General features: G+C 41.4%; 1 protein-coding gene and 1 long non-coding RNA gene across 4 annotated transcripts in view; one reads left to right on the forward strand and one right to left on the reverse strand.

The window, feature by feature from the left end:
* Positions 1-1,092: 1,092 nt before the first annotated feature.
* On the reverse strand, positions 1,093-21,867 carry LOC128121353 (uncharacterized). 2 transcript variants are annotated; one of them, XR_008222153.1, is made up of 4 exons: positions 20,018-21,867; positions 18,330-18,508; positions 18,042-18,168; positions 1,093-1,372 (listed from the first exon to the last, which is right to left on the reverse strand). It is a non-coding gene; the product is annotated as an uncharacterized LOC128121353 (long non-coding RNA). The 2 variants fall into 2 exon arrangements; XR_008222152.1 differs by lacking the exon at positions 20,018-21,867 and adding an exon at positions 19,459-19,554.
* Gosr1 (golgi SNAP receptor complex member 1) overlaps positions 19,667-21,868 on the forward strand; it is a 31,244-nt gene continuing 29,042 nt past the window's right edge. For both annotated transcript variants that reach the window (XM_052755984.1, XM_052755985.1), the window contains exon 1: positions 19,667-19,757. In XM_052755984.1, coding sequence (XP_052611944.1) covers positions 19,727-19,757 — 31 coding nt within the window. In that variant the 5' untranslated portion in view covers positions 19,667-19,726. The remainder of the gene's footprint in view (positions 19,758-21,868) is intronic.

Here is a 21,868-nt window from a genome sequence, read left to right on the forward strand (position 1 = left end):
AACAAAGGTCTTTTAGAGGTCATCTTTTCAGTTTAAAAGACATATTTAGATAGGAAAGTTTGCTAGAACTTTCTTCTACCATGTGGGTCAGTAGGTGGTCTGAAGTATGGCAGAAGTTTTAATTTTCCAGACGCTTCAGACTGTCGTTAGGTGAGATTAGGTTGTATTTATACTTCTTTGGTAAAAGCTTGTTTAACTGTTTGAAATCCTGTCCTGAGTTTGACCATTTTTTTCATGCCTGAATCCAAAAGTCTTGGTTGGTTTTATAAACACGATCTACCAATTGTGTTCAGTTTTCAGATGTCTAGGAGCTGTTACCAGCATTGTGAATACAGTAGTCACTGCTCCTATGCTTCTCAGTTATGAATAAAAGCTAGCATGCAGGTCAGCATGTCCCATTCTCACTTGCATTTAAAATCCAACTCTACTACTGATTCTCTATTACTTATAAATGTTAAATAACTATGCCATTAGTGACCTAAAACTTAAAAAGCAATGGAATCTGATAAAGCATGACATTTCAAATTACAGTTTCTACCAGCAATACCCAGTAATAGGTTTAAAGCAAGCATGCTACTTCTTTAGTACTTTTGGCTAGGGTCAAACGGAATTTGATTCCCTGGTACTGTGTAAACAAATGGGAATGAGATGAGCAAGAATGACAGGTTGGCTTCAGTGGAATAGAGTGATGGAGAAGTGTGTAAGAGTCTAGTGCAGTTTCGAGTCTCTCCTGGAAGAAGACTGAAGACAAAAGGGCACAGGTTTCATGAATAGATTGAAGGCATCGTAGTAATTAAAAGTGTCAGTATAGCTGGGCATAGTGCACGCCTTTAATCCCAGCACTCAGGATGCAGAGGCAGGCTGACCTCTATGAGTTCAAGGCCAACCTGGTTTATATAGTCAGACCCCTTATCTCCAAAGGCGGGGGTAGGCGTAGAATGGATACCTCAACTTTAGTACAAATAATGTATTCAAGTAGAAGAGTATGAAGAGACCAAGATAAAGTCACAGTTGTAGTGGAAAAGAAAACTGATAGTTGTATAAATTTAAGGTGGAACATATAGAAACAAAAGCGAATAAACACACTGTTGATAACATTGTTCATATTCTAGGATTGTTATTGAGGTTGAGCCAAAGTGAAGGAGGTGTGAGGGAGGGTTAGGCTGCTAGAGCTAGAGCTGGGGGTGTAGCTCAGTGGTAAAGCAGTGGCCTACCATGTAGAAGGCCCAGGGTTCAGGGTTCAGCCTGAGCATCACCACCTGTTAGAATTCCAAGGATTTCCCATGGCTCCAGCATCTGTACACACTGTCACTTGTGATGATCATAGTGTTTCTGGAAGAGCTCAGCGTCAAACAGGCTTTTGGGTTAGGATCTGAAAAGACATAAGGAACCTAGAATTAATCCTAAAGACAGTATGGAATGAGTGAGGTGTGGGCAGGTTATGGTAATGACAGCATTAGAGGATTGCTGGATTTTGGGAAAATAACTTCAGGAGAGTTTCGTATATATGAGGTTGCAAAGAGAATGCAGAATTGGCTGCCGAGTTTTAATGTGGAGGATGTGGGTGTTAGGGGGATACAGGGAAGGACTCTGTACTGTTTTCTCTTTAACAGGACTTGAATGGTGGTACATTTGAGGAGGAGCCAGGCATAGGAAGGAGGATGCCTAGAGCCTGGCCAGCTACACAGAACTCAGTTTCTGTGGAAGGTGTCTCCATCATAGAGGCAGAGGGGACCTCACAACTTTTTCACCACCAGAGGAACAAATAAAAAAGCTTCTCTTTGTTTCGGGTGTTGGCATTATCAAATGCTGTAAATCAAGAAACAAAAGACAGTCAACAGGGACTATCACAAGAAACTATAAAATAAGAGACTTCTGGAAACAAAATATATGAAAAATAAATTTAGAGAGTTGTTTTGGCCAGAAGATAGACTTGTGGACATTCTTAGGAGTCTTAAGAAATTTGAACTAGGTGGTGGTGGTGCATGCCTTTAATCCCAGCACTCTGGAGGCAGAGACAGGCAAATCTCTTGAGTTCGAGGCCAGTGTAGTCTATGAGTGAGTTCCAGGACAGTCAGGGCTACACAGAGAAACCCTGTCTCAGAGAGAGAGAGAGAGAGAGAGAGAGAGAGAGAGAGAGAGAGAGAGAGAGAGAAAAGAAAAAGAAGGAAAGACAAGAAGGAAGGAAGAAAAATAAAGAGGAAGAAAAGGAAGGAAGGAAAGAAAGGAAGGGAGGGAGGGAGGGAGGGAGGGAAGGAAGGAAGGAAGGAAGGAAGGAAAGGAAGGAAGGAAGGAAGGAAGGAAGAAAAACTCATTCCCAACAACAAACTAACATAGACTGAAAGTCTACTTTCAAAGTACTGGCTGATGCCTGAGTGATTCCAACATAGAATATATAATACATTCTTCAAGGATGAAGATGAACTTGCAGATAGCTGGAAACGCTGTCAGCAGCCTGGCTGTCTCCCAGTATTTCATTTCAGAATAATGCAAAACAGAAAAGGGGCAGGTGTGAGGGCACACACCTGAAATCTCAGTAATCTGAGACAAGAAAGCAGGAAGACCACTAATTTGAGGCCAGCCTGTCTCATAGCAAGAACCTGTCTCCAAGAAAAATAAAATGTATATAGAAATCATATGCTTGATATAATATGAAAGTAGAGAATGTCAGAATCAAAATTGAACAAGATGAGAAAAATAAACATCACAGCATGTCCTTGCTAATACTCCTCTACCCTTCCCCCCCAGTGGCACCACCAGGCTGGGAAGCGAACTGCCAGGAAGACAGGAATGCCAGCAAATGGATGTGCCGCTCCAGTGTTGATATAGAATTACTGCCAGACAGCCAAGGCTGTGCCGTCTGAAGGGTCTGCTAGAGCTGTTGACAGTGTCCACTTGCAGCCCAAGGAATTGTCATACAATCCTGGCATATAAGAATAAAGAGTAGATATACACAGCAAGCATCCAGTGATAGTCAATCATAAATAATTTATTTTAATTCTTTGGTACACATAACTTCACCATTAAAGATGAAAACACTTACATGCTATTGAGATAAATACACTTGTCTATTTTTACCTAAATCTGTGATACTGACACAGTGTCGTCAATTTTTTTTTTTTCTTTTCTAGATGGGGTTTCTCTTTGTAGATTTGGAGCCTGTCCTGGAACTCACTCTGTAGCCCAGGCTGGCCTCGAACTCACAGAGATCCACCTGCCTCTGCCTCCCAAATGCTGGGATTCAAGGCGTGCGCTACCACTGAACTTTATAACATAGTCTCGAATCTGAGCTGGGTGCTTCAGGCAGCTTTCATTGCCTTTGTGTGGTGTGATGTCATGCAAGGGGCAAAGTCTGGGCCGTGTGCTCGCACCAAAACTCAAGAAGTACTGTGAGAAGACAAAGGCAAGCACAGCTCCAGACACCTTGGAATCACTGCACTTTTTAGTGGAGTGTGTTTTGAACAGGGTTTTTCTGTGTAGCCCTTGCTGTCCTGGAACTCACTCTGTAGCCCAGGCTAGCCTCAAACTCAGATATCTGCCTGCCTCTGCCTCCCAAGTACTGGGATTACAGGCACGTGCCGCCACCACCCGGCATATATTTGATTTTGAATTAATTCTTTTTTTATATGATTATTCCACACCATTTTATTGATTGATTTTTATATTGTTTGCATTTGTGTTTTGCCTACACATGTCTGTGTGAGTGTGTCAGATTCTCTGGAACTGGAGTTACAGACAGTTGTGAGCTGCCATGTGGGTGCTGGAAATTGAACCCAGGTACTCTGTAAGAACAGTCAGTGCTCTTAATCACTGAGCCATCTCTCCAGGCCTTGAATCAATTCTTAGTGATGGCATGTTCAGAAACCTCTTACCACTGCCAACTCTATAAAGCATATGTTGGGTTGCTGGGCCCATGTAGAATCACCATATGGTCTAAAACAGGTCAAAGTGGAGCAGATCACAAACTGGAGAGTCGGGGCTTCAAAGTAAGCCTGATCTGAATTGGCTAGGTGTGACTTGAGGGCATCTTTGAGATGTAGCTTCTAATGAAGCATAGAACACAAAAGGAGAAGCACCCTTTTGACAATTGGGGATGAAAGAAAAGCAAAAGGCATGCCTTAGAATCCTGTCAGATGAAAACTGCAGAGTTGGAGCACTTTCTACCCTGTCACCAAAACCAAACCACTACTGAAGTATCTGAACCTTTCTCTGTGACAAGAAATCTCTGCATGAAAATAAGATATGGATACCTGGGGCTGGGAGTTGGCTCAGTGGTTAAGAGCACTTGTTGTTACTGGAGAGGACCCAGGTTCAGTATGTAGTACCCACATGATGGTTGACCATCCCTAACTCCAGTTCCTAGGGATCTGACACCCCCCTCCTATCTTTGGACACCAAGTATGCACATAGTGCACATACATGCAGGCAAAATACTCTTAAATATAAAATAACTTTTTTGGAAAAAAATGGATACAGTTCTTTTAATTGCAGATAATATGATTATATATGAAAATACAAAATAATTTACAAATTATAAATAATACAATTTAGTTCTACTTGTAACTCTGGGTAGATTGAGTTGAAACAGACTTTATTAAGAGCAATTACAAAAATTGGGCTGGGCATGATCACACACACTTCATCCTAGTAGTTGGGAAACAGGCAGGTATACCTCTGTGAGTTCCAGGCCAGCTTGACCTATGTACAGGACAGCCAGGGCTACTTAGTGAGACCCACTGAGTCAAAATAAAAACAAAGTTGGGATAGGAAAAATAAATACACACTAAAGAATTGGTGAACTACTAAGAGCTTAGTAGCCTAAAGCAAAGTGAGTTGTGAACAGGATAATAAAATGTTTGCCACAGGCATTTGCTGTTTCCTACATGGAGTTAGGAGAAAGAGTGCTATCTACCTTTAATCCCAGCACTCGGGAGGCAGAGACAGGCGGATCTCTGTGAGTTCGAGCCCAGCCTGGGCTACCAAGTGAGTTCCAGGAAAGGCGCAAAGCTGCACAGAGAAACCCTGTCTCGAAACCCCCCCCAAAAAAAGTGCTATCTAACAGCAGAGAAGTCAAGCAAGAGCAGAGCACCCGATAGGTTGGGCCTTGTCACTGATTGACAATTGTTATGTGAAGTTTTGTTTGTGCTCTAACAAATAAAGCTTGCCTGGAGATCAGAATGAAGAGCTAGCCACTAGTTAATCTATAGGCCAGGCAGTGGTGGCACACACCTTTGATCCCAGCACTTGGGATCCCATGCCTTTGATCCCAGCACTTGGGATCTCATGCCTTTGATCCCAGTACTTTAGAGGCACATGTGTTTAATCCCAGCACTAGGGAGTTGGAGGCAGGAAGTGATATGGCTGGGCAGAGAGAGGAATATAAGGTGGAAGGAGGCAGGAGCTCACCCTTTTCGGTCAGAGGATTTGGTAGAGACTCTCTAGTGGCTAGCTCCTTTACTTCTCTGATCTTTCAGCATTTACCCTGATATTTGACTCTGGGTTTTAATTATTAAGACCAATTAGTGCTACATCTGGCGTCCAATTTTTTGGGCAGGAATTCACAAAAAAGCCTCTTGCCTGTAGCTTTGCAGCCACCAGGACAGGCTGGAGCTGCACGAGGCCAGAGTCACTACCCCGCCAGCTAAGGTTTTCCTCAAACCTCTGAGTGAGTTGGGATTTTTCAGTTGCGGCCTCTCTGCAGCAAACACCATAGGCTTTTGGACTCCAAAAACCACAGGAGTTAGCTGCTTTCACATGTTCCCTTTTGAAGATGGCAGACTCTTTGGCTTCTCTCCCAGTGGGTTGTGGGTTTTCCCTGGACCCCCTCCTCAGGCTGCTGCCACACTAGGTAACTGCCTTGAAAACTGCTCAGGGTTCTATTCTATGCAGAGCAGTCAGTCCCACACTTCACTGTCATCTGAATCATCATGTTAGCAGATCTGGTGAGACAACTGGGAATTCTTAAAGTGGGCAATTAGTTAAAAGAGGGAATCTTTTCCCACATTAAAAAATGGGAAACATTATTACAATGGAGGGAGTTAGGTCTCTATATGATAATACTCTGGACAGTTAGAAAATGGAGCAATTAAATGAGAGGATAATTAATTTAGACGGGATTTACATGATGTCAATTATAAATGTTATCTGTTTGATCATTTTTGTTTTATCATTAAAGTTGGTTAATATGAGTGCCAAGATAAAAGTTTTAGGAAAACTTATTAAAACAGATCATAGAGATATTCAGACCCAGACAGAGAAATTTAAAGGAGAACCAATCTCAGCATTATAAGGTTAGAGAGGAACAGCCTAAGGTTTTCAAACAAACAACCTTAATTTATCCAGTAACAGGAATTGCCAAATGATAAATATTCCCAAGGTTGCATAAGAGCTGAATGGACTCCTGTGCAAATGTTAGATTTGAGGAGATTCGAGGAAGTGATAGTCTCATATGGCATGCATTCGCCTTTTGTGAAGCAGATGTTAAACTCGTGGACAACTTGTAACAGAATTATACCTCAAGACAGGAGAGACTTGGTTACAGCAGTCTTGGAGCCTGGTCCTCAATTTCAATGGAGGACCTGGTAGAACGATGAGGCTAATATCATTGAACAATGAAGTAGGGTTAGAGGCATGGAAATCTCCCAAGACCAACTTCTTGAAGAGGGAGATTATGCTAATGTACACAGACAATCTCTATATGATGACCACACCCTGTCTTTATGCCACATAGCAGCCTTGAATGCCTGGGACAGAATTGAAGAAGTATAAAGAAAACTGAGTCATTTACTAAAGTTAGACAGGACCCAAAAGATTTGATTTTTTACTGATGTCTTACAAAGATTGACTTCAGCAGTAAATAGAATGATACCAAATTCAGAAGCTAGACAAATAATAATTGAATCTCTGGCTTTTGAAATTGCTAATGCATGATGCAAAAGGTTAATTGGGTCACTAAATGCAAGATCAGCACCTTAGAGGAATGGATCCAAGATACAGTCAATATTGAATCTCATAACCACAATGATGCTTGGGTAGGAGAGGTGATTTCCATAGGTTTGAACAAAAGTAGTAATGTTAAATGTTTCAATTGCAGTAAACAAGGTCACCTACAAAGGGATTCTAAACAGGGCATTCCTAAAACCAAAGTTTTTTCTAAGAATAATCCCAACGGAATGCTCCTCCCTTCTGGAGTATGCAGAAGGTGTGGCAGAGGCAGACGCTGGACTAATGAATATAGATTAACAAGGGACAATCAAATTAATCCTTTGCCATTGGGAAACACCTTTAGGGGCCTCTCACAGGCCTCCATGTCAAATTCAGTTCAGTCATTTCCTGTCATCATGGAGGAAACTCCTTCCCAAAGCAATTAAAGAACCTAATGCCTATTGTAAAAAACCATACAGCTCTGGATGATAGAACAGCTATAGAAGAGAGAACAAAAATTTCAGGAGAAACTGTAACGTGAACATTTTGGCAAACTTCTATAAATGAACAAAGACCAAAATTAAAATACAAATAAATGACATTGTCATTGAAGGTCTTATAGACACAGATACAGATGGAAGAATAATTGCACCAGAATCTAGGCATCCAAATTGGCCTCTTCAGGAGGTAAATGTTCAGCTTTTAGGAATTGGAATGTTATCTCAGGTAAAACAGAGCATTAGATGGGTTGAATGCATAGGGCTAGAAGGACAGAGAGGAAAATTAAAGTCATATGTGGCTAACATAGCAATGAATTTATGGGGACATGATTTGTTACAGCAATGGAATACTCAGATTAACATTCCTCCAATCTCAGAAATAAACCATAAATTAGTGTATGTGTCTGGGGAAAATATTAGAAGGTATTATAAAGAATAGTCACTGATCATTCAGGTTGTACAAGAACAAGACACACAGCTGCTAATCTTTCAAAGGCACCAACAGTCCTACCTTTAAAATGGTTAATGGATAAACCTGTATGGGTTGAGCAATGACCTTTAACATCAGAGAAATTACAGGCTTTAGAACAGCTGGTACAGGAGCAGCTAAATGCTCAGCATATTCAAGAATTCTCCTGTATTTGTTATTAAAAAGAAATATGGGAAATGGAGAATGGTAATAGATATAAGAGCTGTTCATAAGGTGATTTAGCCAATGAGCTCTCTACAGTCTGGAATTCCTTTGCCTTCTCTGTCACCTAAAGGATGGTCTTTTAGTTATTGATTTAAAAGACTGTTTCATCTCAATATCCTTACAAGAAAAAGACAGAGAAAAATTTGCCTTCACAGTGCCTACTTATAATAATTCTCAGCCTGTTAAGAGATATCAATGGAAGATTCTCCCACAGGGACTGTTAAATAGCCCCACCCTGTGCCAATATTTTGTACATCAGACATTGGAAATGATATGTAAGCAATTTCCTCAATCTATAGTTACCATTACATGGATGACATCTTACTAGATGATTCAAATGTAGATACTTTAGAAAGAATGTTTGGAAAAGTAAAGAAAATTTTGCCTTGTTGGGGATTACAAATTGCTCCTGAAAAAATACAAAGAGGAGATTCTATTGATTATTTAGGATATAAAATATGTCTACAAAAAATTAGACCCCATAGGTGAAAATTAGGAGAGATGATTGTGGACTCTTAATGACTTTCAAAGATTGCCAGGAGACATTTCTAATCTACAGCCCACTACTGGGGTAAAAATGATGAACTGAGTAATTTGTTCAAAACCTTAAATGGTGACAAGGACTTACATAGTCCAAGAGAATTATCAGCTGAAGCTGGAAGAGAAGTGGCTTTGGTGGAAAAGAAAATACAAGATGCACATGTGGATTGTTTGGATTCAGAGCTTGAATGCATTCTAGTTATTTTACCCTTTACACATTCTCCTACAGGAATATTAATGCAGAGGAAAGATATTATCTTAGAATGGATCTTTTTACCACATAAACAGAGTAAAAAAAAAAATTAAAAACCTATGTGGAAAAGGTCTCTGAGTTGATTCTAAAAGAAAAATTGAGACTTTGTCAATTAGCAGGAATACACCCAGCAGAAATTGCAGTAACTTTTACTAATGATAAAACTGACTCATTATGGGCAGAAGATGAACACTGGCAAAGAGCTTGCAGTAAATTTTTTTGGGAGATATTAACAACAAATACCCCAAAAGCAAAAGAATTAAATTTATAAAAGAATGGACTGGATTCTTCCTCATATTGTATGGGGAACTCCAATTTCTGGAGCCCCTACATTTTATATTGATGCAAACAAGTCAGGAAAGGAAGGTTATAAATCAGGAAATTTAAGTAAAGTGGCTCAAAGCCCTTATATTTCTGTCCAAAAGTCAGAATTATATGCTATTCTGATGGTATTAATAGATTTTACAGAACCTCTTAACATAGTTACTGACTCTCAGTGTGCAGAAAGAGTTGTTTTACACATTGAAACTGCTGAATTTATTCCTGATGAGTCAGAATTAACTTCATTATTTATTCAGTTACAAGAAATAATCAGGAATAAGAATCATCCCATATATACAACACATATCTGATCCCATATGGGTCTGCCAGGCCCTCTAGCACAAAGTAATGAAGAAATTGATCAACTATTGATAGGAAATGTGCTAGAGGCCTCAGAATTTCATAAAAACACCATGTCACTAGCAAAGGTTTGAAAAAAGATTTTTTCATTACTTGGCAAGAAGCCAAGGAAATAAGGAAATGTCCTACTTGTTCTTTATACAACCAAACTCCACTACCTGCAAGAAATAACCCAAAGGGTACTCAAAGGAATGAAATATGGCAGATGGATGTGTTTTGTTTTGTAGAATTTGGAAAATTAAAATATGTACATCACACCATTGATACCTATTCAGGATTTCAATGGGCAACTGTTTTGAGTTCTGAAAAGGCCGATTCTGTAATCATGCATTTGCTAGAACCTTTGGCCATCATGGGAATACCTGTACAAATTAAGACTGACAATGCTCCAACATATGTCACTAGTAAAATAAAAAATATTTTTCTTATTACAATATAAAGCATATTTACAGGTATACCACACAATCCTACAGGGCAAGCAGTTATAGAAAGATCAAATCGAACTCTAAAGGATATGCTAAATAAACAGAAAGGGGTAATAAAGACCCCCAGAAATAGATTGCATAATGCTTTAATAACTTTGAATTTTCCACTGGAAAACAGAAAAAAAAACTACAGAATTAAATCAGGCTGTATACTTTAAAGACGTGTTGACCTCAGAATGGAAACCAGGATATGTGTTACGTTGAAGAAGAGGTTTTGCTTTTGTTTCCACAGGAGAAGAAAAGCTATGGATGCCATCAAAATTGATAAAGGTTCAATATGAACAAGAGAGACCTCTTAATTAGAAGAGATGATAGTTCATCAAACAATGTGGCCATTCAATCTAGACTAACTTTACGACTAACAAACACTTTTCATTTGATCAGATATAACTTGCCAAAAGGGAACCTCCTCAAAATTAGAATTGGAGAAGGGTTTTGTTTTTGTCTTTTCAGGAGAATGAAGGCATCCAGCTAAGGAATGTGAAGACCACTGGACAAATGAGACATGTGAAGAAAAAGGACAAATCATTCAGAAAAAAAATGTCCCAAGAAAAAGAGTATATTGGCCTATTGGTATATCACATCTCCAACAGGATAAAATTCCATAAATCTTCCTAAATGTTTGTTTGTGCTGTTCTCTACAGACATATAATGCAAAAAAGTCTTTTTGTAGTCTCAGTCCAATTGGAAATTAAAGCTGGCTTTGGAGTTGGAGTGTGGCTCTCTCCTTCTCTAAACCCAAGCATGCTTGTTAAAGGAAAATCCAAAATCTCTGTCTCATGTAAGAAGAGCCACCTGATATGGGACAGAAGAACCAAAATTAAGGGACTATTCTATTGCTACTAATCTCATAATCCCTTGGTTTTATTTTGACTCTTTAAAACTTTTCTTAAAGTATAAATATTATATCGATTTATAAGATTTATATTTATAAGATTAATATGTATATGTTTTAAACTTTTTGTCATGATATTAATGGTCATATAGAGTACTAACTAATTTTAGAAAAAGGCTTCATCTAGCTTCCTGTATATGATTTCAGGTTTGCAAATACTGACCTCTTTGAGATCTGATGCATATGACTTTTAAAATGTTTATATTTTCTGCAGTGAACCCCGACCATGCCTAACAGTGATCTTTGAAGTCTCCAAAAGGATGATGGGGCCCCACAATGATGATTCCACCAGGAATACAATAGCACCACTAAGTTGAAAAAATACCACCTAAAGATCAGCTTTGGACTACAAACTGCTCAGGAACATTTTGACGTGGCTAGCTGTGATGATCCAGCCTCACAGACTACTCTAGCCAGGACTTGAGACAAGCCTTGCATTTTCCCAATATGCAGAAACTGGATAAAAAGAAATGGTATAGCTACCTCTCCCAGGATTTGATAATTAACCCAATTTTTTCTTTTCAGGATCCCCTAAAGATGCTGTTGCCCCGAGACAGCAGGAAGTAAATTTAAGAACATGACACCCGCCTGGCGGTGGTAGCACACACTTTAATCCCAGCACTTGGGAGGCAGAGGGAGGCGGATCTTTGTGAGTTTGAGGCCAGCCTGGTCTACAGAGCGAGATCCAGGAAAGGCGCAAAGCTACACAGAGAAACCCTGTCTCAAAAAACCAAAAAAAAACAAAAAACAAAAAAACATGACACCCACATTCCCAAGAGGTAGAGTGGTTGGTTTTTGGTCTTTCATTGGGTTATGGATATCTGTCATCGTTTAGGGTGGTTTGTTACAAGTTGTTATTGATAATGGTCAGGAAAAAAGTTGAACAAAGGAGATTAGATTCAAAGTTCTTGTTTTAAAAAGAAAAATGGGGGATATAGATATGATAGGATAAGGGTAGAGTATTAAATCTACTTTTAAACAAAAAAGCAACTAATATTCTTAAATATTTTACATTGATATGGATTTTTATATATTGATACAAATTTAAGGTTATTTTTGTTAGAACATATTGTACATACATTTCTAGTCTTGTTCAAGGTGTTGTACCTATACAGCTCATTTAACAATGTAATGTAAATTTCTAGTCCTTGAAAGTTATTATTACAAACTATTTAAGATAATAAAGAAATTCAGGTTAGTAGTTAGCCACCTATTAAAATCATGTTAGGTATGTTTTCAAGGTCAAACAGAGATATATTTTTAGATAGGCAAGTGGTCTTCAAACACTTCAGAGATCTACAGAATATGGCATTTAATATGATTTAATAACAGTTTTTTTTATGACAATGAGACATGAAAACACCAATCTACTTCGGAGAAGATGATGGGCATCAAAGAAACTCCATATGGACTTTACTTTCTTTGTGGCAAAAGTAAGCCACTGGGCAATAAAGTGCTCTTGCCTCAACTGCTAACAATATGCTTTCCAAATTGGACAAGCAGAACACAAAGAAAGTGGCTGCCAAACTTTGCCAAGGCAAGGTGGGACAGCCCTTCAGAAAATCCTGCTTCACAGGAAAGTCTGTCAGATATGCTAGACCTGTAGGCCAAAGATGGATACCCTAGTGTTACAGAGGAATCTTGGATGACTCCAGGCAGCCAGCTGTTTCTTTCATTTCTCACAGTTTTTAGAAGTCACTTGCTTGCATTTCCTGCTTACTTAGGTATTATTTCTTTCTTGGGTCTCTGATAGAGTTGAAGACTTTATAGTTACAGTTTTCCTTGTGAACATATCCAGAAAAGAAATTCACTAAAGAAATGTAAAGTGTATAAGGTTAAGAAACATAAAAAGTTAGTTTGGGGTTGGTAATGCAAGTTAGGATCGAAAGTAAATTAGGTACAACACTTTGGACTCACCAAGATATAATAGATAATGGAGTATTTTCTCTGAATTTGTCAAATGCTAATGGACTAGACATTGTTAATGTAATCATTGCTTTTCTGATCATTCAACATTTACTCCAACATCTGACTCTGGGTTTTTATTATTAAGACCAATTAGAATTCATGCTACAGACAATAGTCCAGCATGTCACACAGTGGACACAGGTAAACCTGCTTTCTGTTAGAAAAGGAAGAGCTTCACAGTAAAAGTAAGGGCTAACCTAAAGCAATCAACTTCCACAGAGAACCACACCTGGTACCAGTTTAACCCACAGTGAACTGAGCTGATCTGTCCCTACTCCAACTGCCTGCAAGAGACAGTGGTAAATTCTGGGTCAGAGAAATGGCTCAGTGGGTGTGGTGATTTGAATTGGAATGGTCCCCATAGACTCATGTGTTGGAATGCTTGGTCCATAGGGAGTGGAACTATTAGGAGGTGTGGCCTTGTTGGAGGAAGTGTGTCACTGTGGGGACGGGCTTTGAGGTCTCATATATGCTCAAGCTACACCTAGTGTGGCACACAGTCTTCTCCTGCTGCCTGGGAATCAAGATGTAGAACTCTCAGCTCCCCTTTAGCACCATGTCTGCCTGTGTGCCAATATCCTTCCCTAAATTGCAAACTGAAACCATCCATCTCAAAAGGGGTTAGGGGAGGATGGGGTAAGGAGTGCTGGGGAGCAGGGGAGAGAGCTACTTTGCTTACCTGAATGTCTGAAGCCAGGGAAACCTAAGTGTCATGGGATGTGAGCAGGATGAATAGCCAAGCTGTGGTACCCAAGCAGTAAACAAAGAACAGAGGCATCTAGATACCCTGAGAACTCCTATGGGCCAGCCAGACTATAGGCCTATAGCCCCGGCTACTCTAGAGGATTAAGAGTTCAAGGCTTTTAGGGTACAGAATAAGTTCAAGGCCAACCAGGCAATTTAGTGAGACTCTTGTCTCAAAATTTGAAGTTAAAAAGGGCTGGTGAGGGAAGGGGAGGTGGGGATGGCTCATTCAGTAAAGTGCAAGCATGAGGACCTGGTTTGATTCCCCAGCGCGCACATAAAAATCTGGCTGAGGCTGCATCTACTCCCAGTGCCAGTAGGGCAGAGACAAGAAGATCCCTTCGGTTTGCTGGCTAGCCAGTCTAGCCAAATCAGTTCAGTGAGAGATCCTGTCTCCAAAAATAAAGCAGACAACTGAAGAAAACACTGACTTCAACCTCTGGCCTACACACACACACACACACACACACACACACACACACACACACACACACACATACACACACACAAGGGCTGGAGCTACAGTTCAGTGGTAGAGCACATGCCTAGATGTGGAAGACCTAGGTCCAATGCCCAGCATTATAGGAAAAAATTCTATCTGAGATCTGATCTATCTGAGATCTGAACCCATGTGGCTACCTGTTCCAAAACCAGAAGTACATCATGGAAGAGGCAAAAGTTACTACTAGGGATGTAATTCTTCTGCCAAGCCAAGGAATACCCCAAACTATTGCACCTTGCTATCATATCATATCATGTCCTACGTTCCTGAAAACTTCAATCAGGAAAGACTCATAGAACACTGCGGATTATCCTCTGGCACTCATACTGCATTTGTAGGTTTGTCCAACATGAACTTCAATGCCCTGGTGAGACCCCAACAATCTTAGTGACAGCTTAGAACACACCCAGCACTAGTGCCAGTTTCCTTGACTCTTTCATGGGTTACAGTGTTGAAGACCTGCCGAGCCAGGCATTAGGGGATGCCACAATCAGTCAGGGAGCAGACTCATGGCTGTTTGTCTCATGTGATAGAGATTCCATTACATGATGAGTGTATAGCCTTTGACTCCTACACCTTACCTACACAATAGATTAGGAAACTAGCCTTGGCATGGGACAGGGTCACTTTTGATAGGAGAACTAGATTCCTGGGTCAGAGCCTTCTTTTCCTATGGGCTCTTGCCAATGGATTTTCCCCACTATTAACCTTGTTTGTCATGTGGTCTAGCCTTTCGTCCTCAGCTACTACCTGGAGATCCTGCCTCCTAGTCTGAAAGAGAATCCAGTTTCCCACCTTTAACACATCATTTCCTCTGGTGGTTTGAAAGAAAATGGCCCCCAAAAGGGAGTGGGACTATTAGGAGGTGTGTCTTTGTTGGAGTACATACGGCCTTGTTGGAGGAAGTGTGCCACTGTGGAGGTGGACTTTGAGGTCTCCTATGCTCAAGCTAAGCCCAGTGACAGAGTTCACTTCCTGTTGCTTGCAGATTAAGATGAAGAAGTCTCAGCTCCTTCTCCATTACCATGTCTGCCTGCATGTCACCATGTCCCACTATGATGATAATGGATTAAACTTCTGAACTGTAAGCCACCCAATTAAATGTTTCATAAGAGTTGCTGTGGTCATGGTTGTCTCTTCACAGCAATAGAAACCCTAAGACATTTCCCATTCATTCCCCCTGCCCAGTGTTCATCTCTCAGGTCCTCCAAGCTAGGTAAGGCCTTTCCTGGGTCCTAAATGGCACAGCCACAGTGTCTCCTCTCCTCGCCCCCGAGGTGTGAGTTTCCTGACAACGAAGCTCCTGTTGGGGCTGGCACACCTCTGTGCTGCCAAGCTGCCTGGTGTGGATATTTGGTGCGTCCAAAAAAACGTAAAGAGCTCTCTAGGGCAAACATTCTGAGTTTGGCATGGTCTAGTGTTGGGAGCTTTGATTAGAGATATTTTTCTAAATCTCTTGCACACCCTTAGAGTAACTGGTTCTGTATTAAACAACTGCTATGTAATGATGCTACATATTCAGTGGAGGTGTTTCTACGTTAGAAAAGTATAAATGCTTATGTTACATGTTAATGGGGAGGAGGGTCTAATAAAGGAGGTACTGGTGGGGGAATAGCTCTTTGCTTCTCATTTTCAAATTAATGGAGTGTTTTCAGATGACTGGGTCCTGTGAACCTCTCTATGGGAAGCCTGCTTACATACTCACCCTGAAGCATGAAAAGGAACTCTCAAATAGACTAAGGAGGGATAGGTTTAGAGGCTTCCATGTCTTCTACTAGATAAATGAGATTGACCTGAGCATTGCTTTCTTGTCACACATGGTGTCCATACAACCTGGTTTCTATGTGTAAATCTGTGTTTGAAAACCCTTCCTTTCAATATAGACAGAAACTGGAGGAAACCCAATGTCGACACCCTGTTGTCTCTTCCAAGAAGACACTCTGTTGGGAAGTCATGGCACATTTTTGAGCAGTTAAGAAAAGCTGTCTACCAGGGCTCCCTTCAGGAACACCTCAAGAAATCTTCAGTTCAGCATTCCCACTAACAGGAGGAAATACGAGACTAAGATCTGCAGAATGACAGAGTAAGATTATCAAGTATTACAGATTATTAAATCTGTAGGAGCAGATCCTCTAACTCACCAAAAAATACCATGGATTTTGATTCATTCTTCTTTATTGCATGCCTGTTTGTGTGGTATCTGTGCATGTATATATACATGTGTATAGGCATACATACATGTGTATGTACATGTGCACACTAGAGGTTCCTGTCAAGTGTCTTCCTCACTGCTCTCCTGATTCTCTCACTTGAACAAAGATCACTGATTGGCTAGCCTAGCTAGCCAGCTTGCTTCAGGGATCTCCTGCCTCTGCCTCCCGAATGCTGGGATTACAGGCAAGCAACCACACTTGCCTGGCATTTACGCCAGTGCTGGGAATCTGAACTCAGGTCCTTACACTTGCGCAACACTTTAACCATCTCCCCTAGTTCCTGGTTCATGTCCCCATCTCTAGTCTGCATATGGATGTTTTTTGCTGGTCTTCAGCTGAGGTCCAAAGTGATATTGGACTTGAGGCTCGTGCACAGCTGCTGTGGGTCTCTTCCCACCTACCATGGGAGAACAAACTCAGAGGCCTAGTAACTAGGGAACACGGGCTCATTTAGAGAAAACTATTTATTCCTAATATGTTATTACTTGGAAAGACTTCACCTCCTCCAGCAAGACTCCACCTCTTCCAGCAAGACTCTACCACCTCCAGCAAGACTTCACCTCCTTCAGCAAGACTCCACCTCCTCCAGCAAGACTCCACCTCCTCCAGCAAGACTCCACCTCCTAAAGGTTCCACAACCTACATAGCACCACCCACTGGAGACCAAGTGTTCAAATACATGACTCTGTGGGGGGACATTTCACATTCCAATCATGAAATTTAAAATACCTAAAATATTCACGATACATTTTTAATCTTTAATTTTCTATTTTGTGTGAGAGATACACGTGTGTGTGTGTGTGTGTGTGTGTGTGTGTGTGTGTGTGTGTGTGTGCGCGTGTATACACGCAGATATGCATGCATTTGTGTCCGTGTGGAGGCCTGACATGGATGCTGGATGTCTCCATCAATCACTCTTCACTTGATTTTTGAGACAGGGTTACCCACTGAACCTGGAGTGTCACAGGTTCCACAAGGTTGGGGGCTGCCAATGAGCTCCTGTGATCTGGCCATCTCCCCACTCTACCCCCAACACCCACACTAGAGTTACAAATTCAATCTTTTATTCCTGGCTTATTTATTTTTAACATAGGTGTATGGATGCTAGGGGATTCAAACTCATGTCCTTGGGCTTGCTTTACCAACTGATGCATCTTTCCCCACCCTAAAATATTCAAGACACATACATAGACAGACATATATCGCTCGTACACCAAAACCCCAGGAAATTTAAACTAATGAAAAAGCACAACCAATGGACTCCAACATCTAGATGTCAGAATTATCCGAAAAGAATTAAAAACACCTATGATGAAAACAATTTGGAGAGCACTTATAAACAAACTTTTTTGATTTTGCTTGTTTGTTTTGTTCTTTGAGATAGACTCTTTCTACTCAGCCCTGACTGTCCTGGAACTCACTATGTAAGCCTGGCCATCCTCAAACTCACAGAGATCCACTTGCTTTTGCCTCCCAAGTGCTGGGACTAAAGGTGTGCACCATCACCCTCAGCTATAAAAAAAACTTGCAACAAATGATGTTTAAAAGTCTCAGCAGGAAATTGTTTTCACAAGGAAAAGAACATGAGGATGTGAGTGCAAGTTTTCAGATCTGAAAAACTCAATAATTGAAATAAACTCACCAAATGGGTTCAGCAGCCACATGGAGGGGGCAGAGGAAGGACCCATTTGTTTGTCAATCCACACGTAGACAGAAGAATGGATATTCTCCAACCAGAACAGTGGGGAATCGAGTTTTAGAAATGAGCCCTGGGGGGGAAGGGGGGAGAGGGCTCAGTGTTCTGTCTGAAGAATGATCTGCAATAGCCACGCTCTTTTCAAATGAATGCGCTTTTTAGGTATACAGCAAGCGGAAGTAAAAGAATGAAACAGCCGACAGGAAGGAGGAAGTAGTTCATGAGATCACTTACGTCATCCAGCAGAAAGCAACTGCGGAAGCCTGGAGAACAGAAACAGTCAGTTGGAGCCTCTGATCCACAAAAGGGCTCCAGGAAGAAAGTCTTCTCTTAGGTGACACTGCCAATGAGCCGTCCCCACCACAGGCAGATCTTTATATTGGGAAGGTGAATGGGAATGATTGGCCTTCCAGCTGTGATCAAGGACACAGTGTTTAGACTCAAACACTTTACTCTCTTCTGTTCTCGTGGACATGGTATTTTTACTCTTTGGGCCATTTTGCTGTTCTACTTTTCCCTTCTCAAAGGACCAGCCAGCCAGCCCATCCCCAGACAGGGGATCTGATGAGACACTTTAAGACAGACATTCTTGGGTATGAAGTGTGTGTATGTGTGGGGGCAGGGAGTGCAACCCTATGTCCACAGCCAGCTTCTCAATAAACTTAAACAACACATAACAATTTATTAATATAATGCATATGATACTCAACCAGTAAAGTGCCTGGCATACAAGCACGAGGTTGTGAGTTCAGATCCCTTGCACAATCATGAAAAGCCAGGTACAGCTGCCCATGTCTCTAATCCCGGCACGGGGGGAGCAGAAGTGGGGCTTGCCGGCCGGCCAATCTAACTCAATCGGTGAGCTTCGGGTTGTGGGCATATTAGGAAAGGGAAGGAAGCAGTTAGCACACCCTTGCCGATTAGAAAGGAGACAGAAGACTGAGGCTCTGCTGTAGACATAAGGAAAACAGGGAGTGAAGAAAGCTTCACATGCTGGGGAGTGGAAGATGGGCACAAGGGGAGAGGTGGGATGAGGCAGAGCCTCTAGCTCCGAGAAAGGAAAATGCTGACTGAAGATGCGTTTTTTTTCTTCTTGAGACAGGGTTCCATTTATCCCTAGCTGCGAACTTCCTACGTAGCTGAGGATGACCTTAAATTTCTGATCCCCACCTTCTGAGTACTAGCATTGAAGGCATGTGCCACCCCATGTTCTGTTTATGGAGTGCTGGGGATCGAACCCAGAGCCTTTTACATACATCTAAGGCAGGCATCTTACACACTAAACTACACCCCACCCCCCAAGTCCCCAAACATCTAGTTAAGGGGACATGAGGGAACTGTGAGTGTCTCTCCTCTCAGTCACCTGCTAAAAAGAGGAACAAGCCTAGACGAACGAATCGAAGATGGAGGCCGTGAAAAAGACAGATTCAGGCAGCGTCATAAGCTAAACCGAAGTTTTCTAACGTGCCACTTCAGGCTGTAAAATAGCGAACTGTCCACCAGGTGGAGCTATCTACGGAGACTCGCACATCCCATCAGCCCTGGCGCTCTGGGTGGAAGAAGGCGTGGAGGTGACTCTCTGGCCCGCCACGCCTCTACTCTCCTGTCCCGACTGACGTTGGGCAACAAAGATGGCGGCGGGAACCAGCAATTACTGGGAAGGTGAGGGCGAGGCCTCCGGGTGGGTCCTGCCAGGTGCACAGGGGACTGAGTGGGGCTGGGTCTTGAGGAAGGCAGCAGAGGGAAGAGACAGACCTCCGGAGCGGCCACACTGCGGGAGGAGGTCGTCCGAGAGGAGCCCCCGGCCTGGGAACTTGAGAAAGAGGCTGGGGCGGAGTGAGCCGGATCTGGGAAGGGGTTGGGCGGAGTGCAGGGAGCGGGGAAGGGGAGGAAGAGGCGCCCGGGGCTCCAGGTGGACGTACCTGAGGGGTGGTGAGACTCTGCGGACGGGGCTTTGGGGACGAACTCTTGCGAGGAGACGAGTGTTGAGCCCGGGAAGACGAGTAGTCGGAGCCTTGGAGTTGCGGGCACTGCCAGAAAACTAAGAGTGAGAGGAACTTGTCAGTCCCGGCCTTGGGGAAAGTTGGCGTGGAACGTCTCCTCCTGGACCCCTATTGGCAATTTAAGATTGAGACTTCATCGAGGATGGGGTGACAGAATACTGAAAATAACTTTAATTCCTGAAAATCTGGTCCCATCAAGTGAGGTCATATAAAACATTCCTAGACCACGATGAGCCACACGATCAGAAATGGCTCACATTTTATTTAACTGTTTGCTGCTTTCCTTTTTTTTTTTTTTTTTAAACCTATTTCCTCTTTCTGACTGATGAAGCCCCTGGAAAGTATGGTATTCTTATCATCAACCTCTTGACATAAAGGACTGAATTTTAAATTCCTATCTGTCATATTTTCAAAGTGCTTTTTACTTGATATTTCCCATTGGACAAGACTATAGTTAGAGAAACATGCCTAGAGCTTAAAATATGTATTTCAAATGCCCATTGGGAATACCGGTAGTAGTTAAATTTACTTCTAAGTTATGAAGAAATGGCTACTGGTATCTTTGATAGTCATTAGGCTATGAAACACTATGTTGTAATAATTATAGCAAGCCATTATTGGCAATATAGCTTGTGCTAGATTCTTTAAGTTGAAGGCTGAAGTTTTTAGATGAACTGAATCATCAGTAAATCTCAAAGACAGTAGGTGGCGGAGCTGACATTGGAAGTGGGATTTGGTCGCTGGGTAGGTTTACTCCATCATATAATTCTGCTTCTTGCCTTTCACAGCATTCGTATTCCTAAGACGTTCTTACATTATTCCTTCCTGTATTTTAGCCTTTCATTCGAACTCTACCATGAATAAGAATACAGATATATTTTATATATATATATATATATGTATATATATATATTATATATCTGGCTTCTTTCATTCAGCCCTTTAGAAGCCAAGCTGTTACACCTTTTTATCTGTTTGCTTCTACTTTTAAAACATATGCTTTTAAATAAACCTGTTAGATTTGTATTTCGCCTTGTTCATAGTGCATTGTTTGTTTTTAACCTCTATTTTCCCCCAATGTTTTTGAAAAGCATTTTTAATTTTTGTTGATTTGCTTTTTCTTTGTGTTTAAATGCTAAGGTATTTTACCTGTATAATAAATCCTAACAAAGCTTTGAAACATAAAAGGAAATTTCTTTCAAAAAGAATGCAGGCAAGCTGGGCGGTGGCACACACCTTTAATCCCAGCACTCGGGAGGCAGAGGCAGGCGGATCTCTGTGAGTTCGAGGCCAGCCTGGTCTACAGAGAGAGTTCCAGGACAGGCACCAAAACTACACGGAGAAACCCTGTCTCGAAAAACCAAAAAAAAAAAAAAGACCAAAAGAATGCAGGCTTCTTGTAAAGTTAGCTGGTAAATTGATGTGATGGTCATAAACCATTTTCATATCTTTGTGATTTATATTCTCTTGTTTTCCTTCAAGTTACAACTTTGGGTTATTGCTGTAAAAGTAATCTCAGGAATGTTAGGGCATTGGTTGTCAAGCTGTCTCTCAAAGAAGAGTGACAGACAGGTTGTGTGTCTCCTACCGCTGCTTCTCTTAGCGCTCCTGTCTGAAGTTTAAACACATGGCTAATTTACTTTCTTGGGTAAGTCTTCCATTTCTGGGGAACTAGATCAGAGATCAATATACGATAGTTGACGATTTCTTAAAATTGTCTTGTGATTTTAATGTCTCTTGGTGGAAAATGATTTGCTTTTGTGGTTTCCT

The sequence above is a fragment of the Peromyscus californicus genome, unplaced genomic scaffold (assembly GCF_007827085.1).
Source record: "Peromyscus californicus insignis strain IS unplaced genomic scaffold, ASM782708v3 Scaffold_3__1_contigs__length_106647218, whole genome shotgun sequence".
NCBI classification, from domain to species: Eukaryota; Metazoa; Chordata; class Mammalia; order Rodentia; family Cricetidae; genus Peromyscus; species Peromyscus californicus.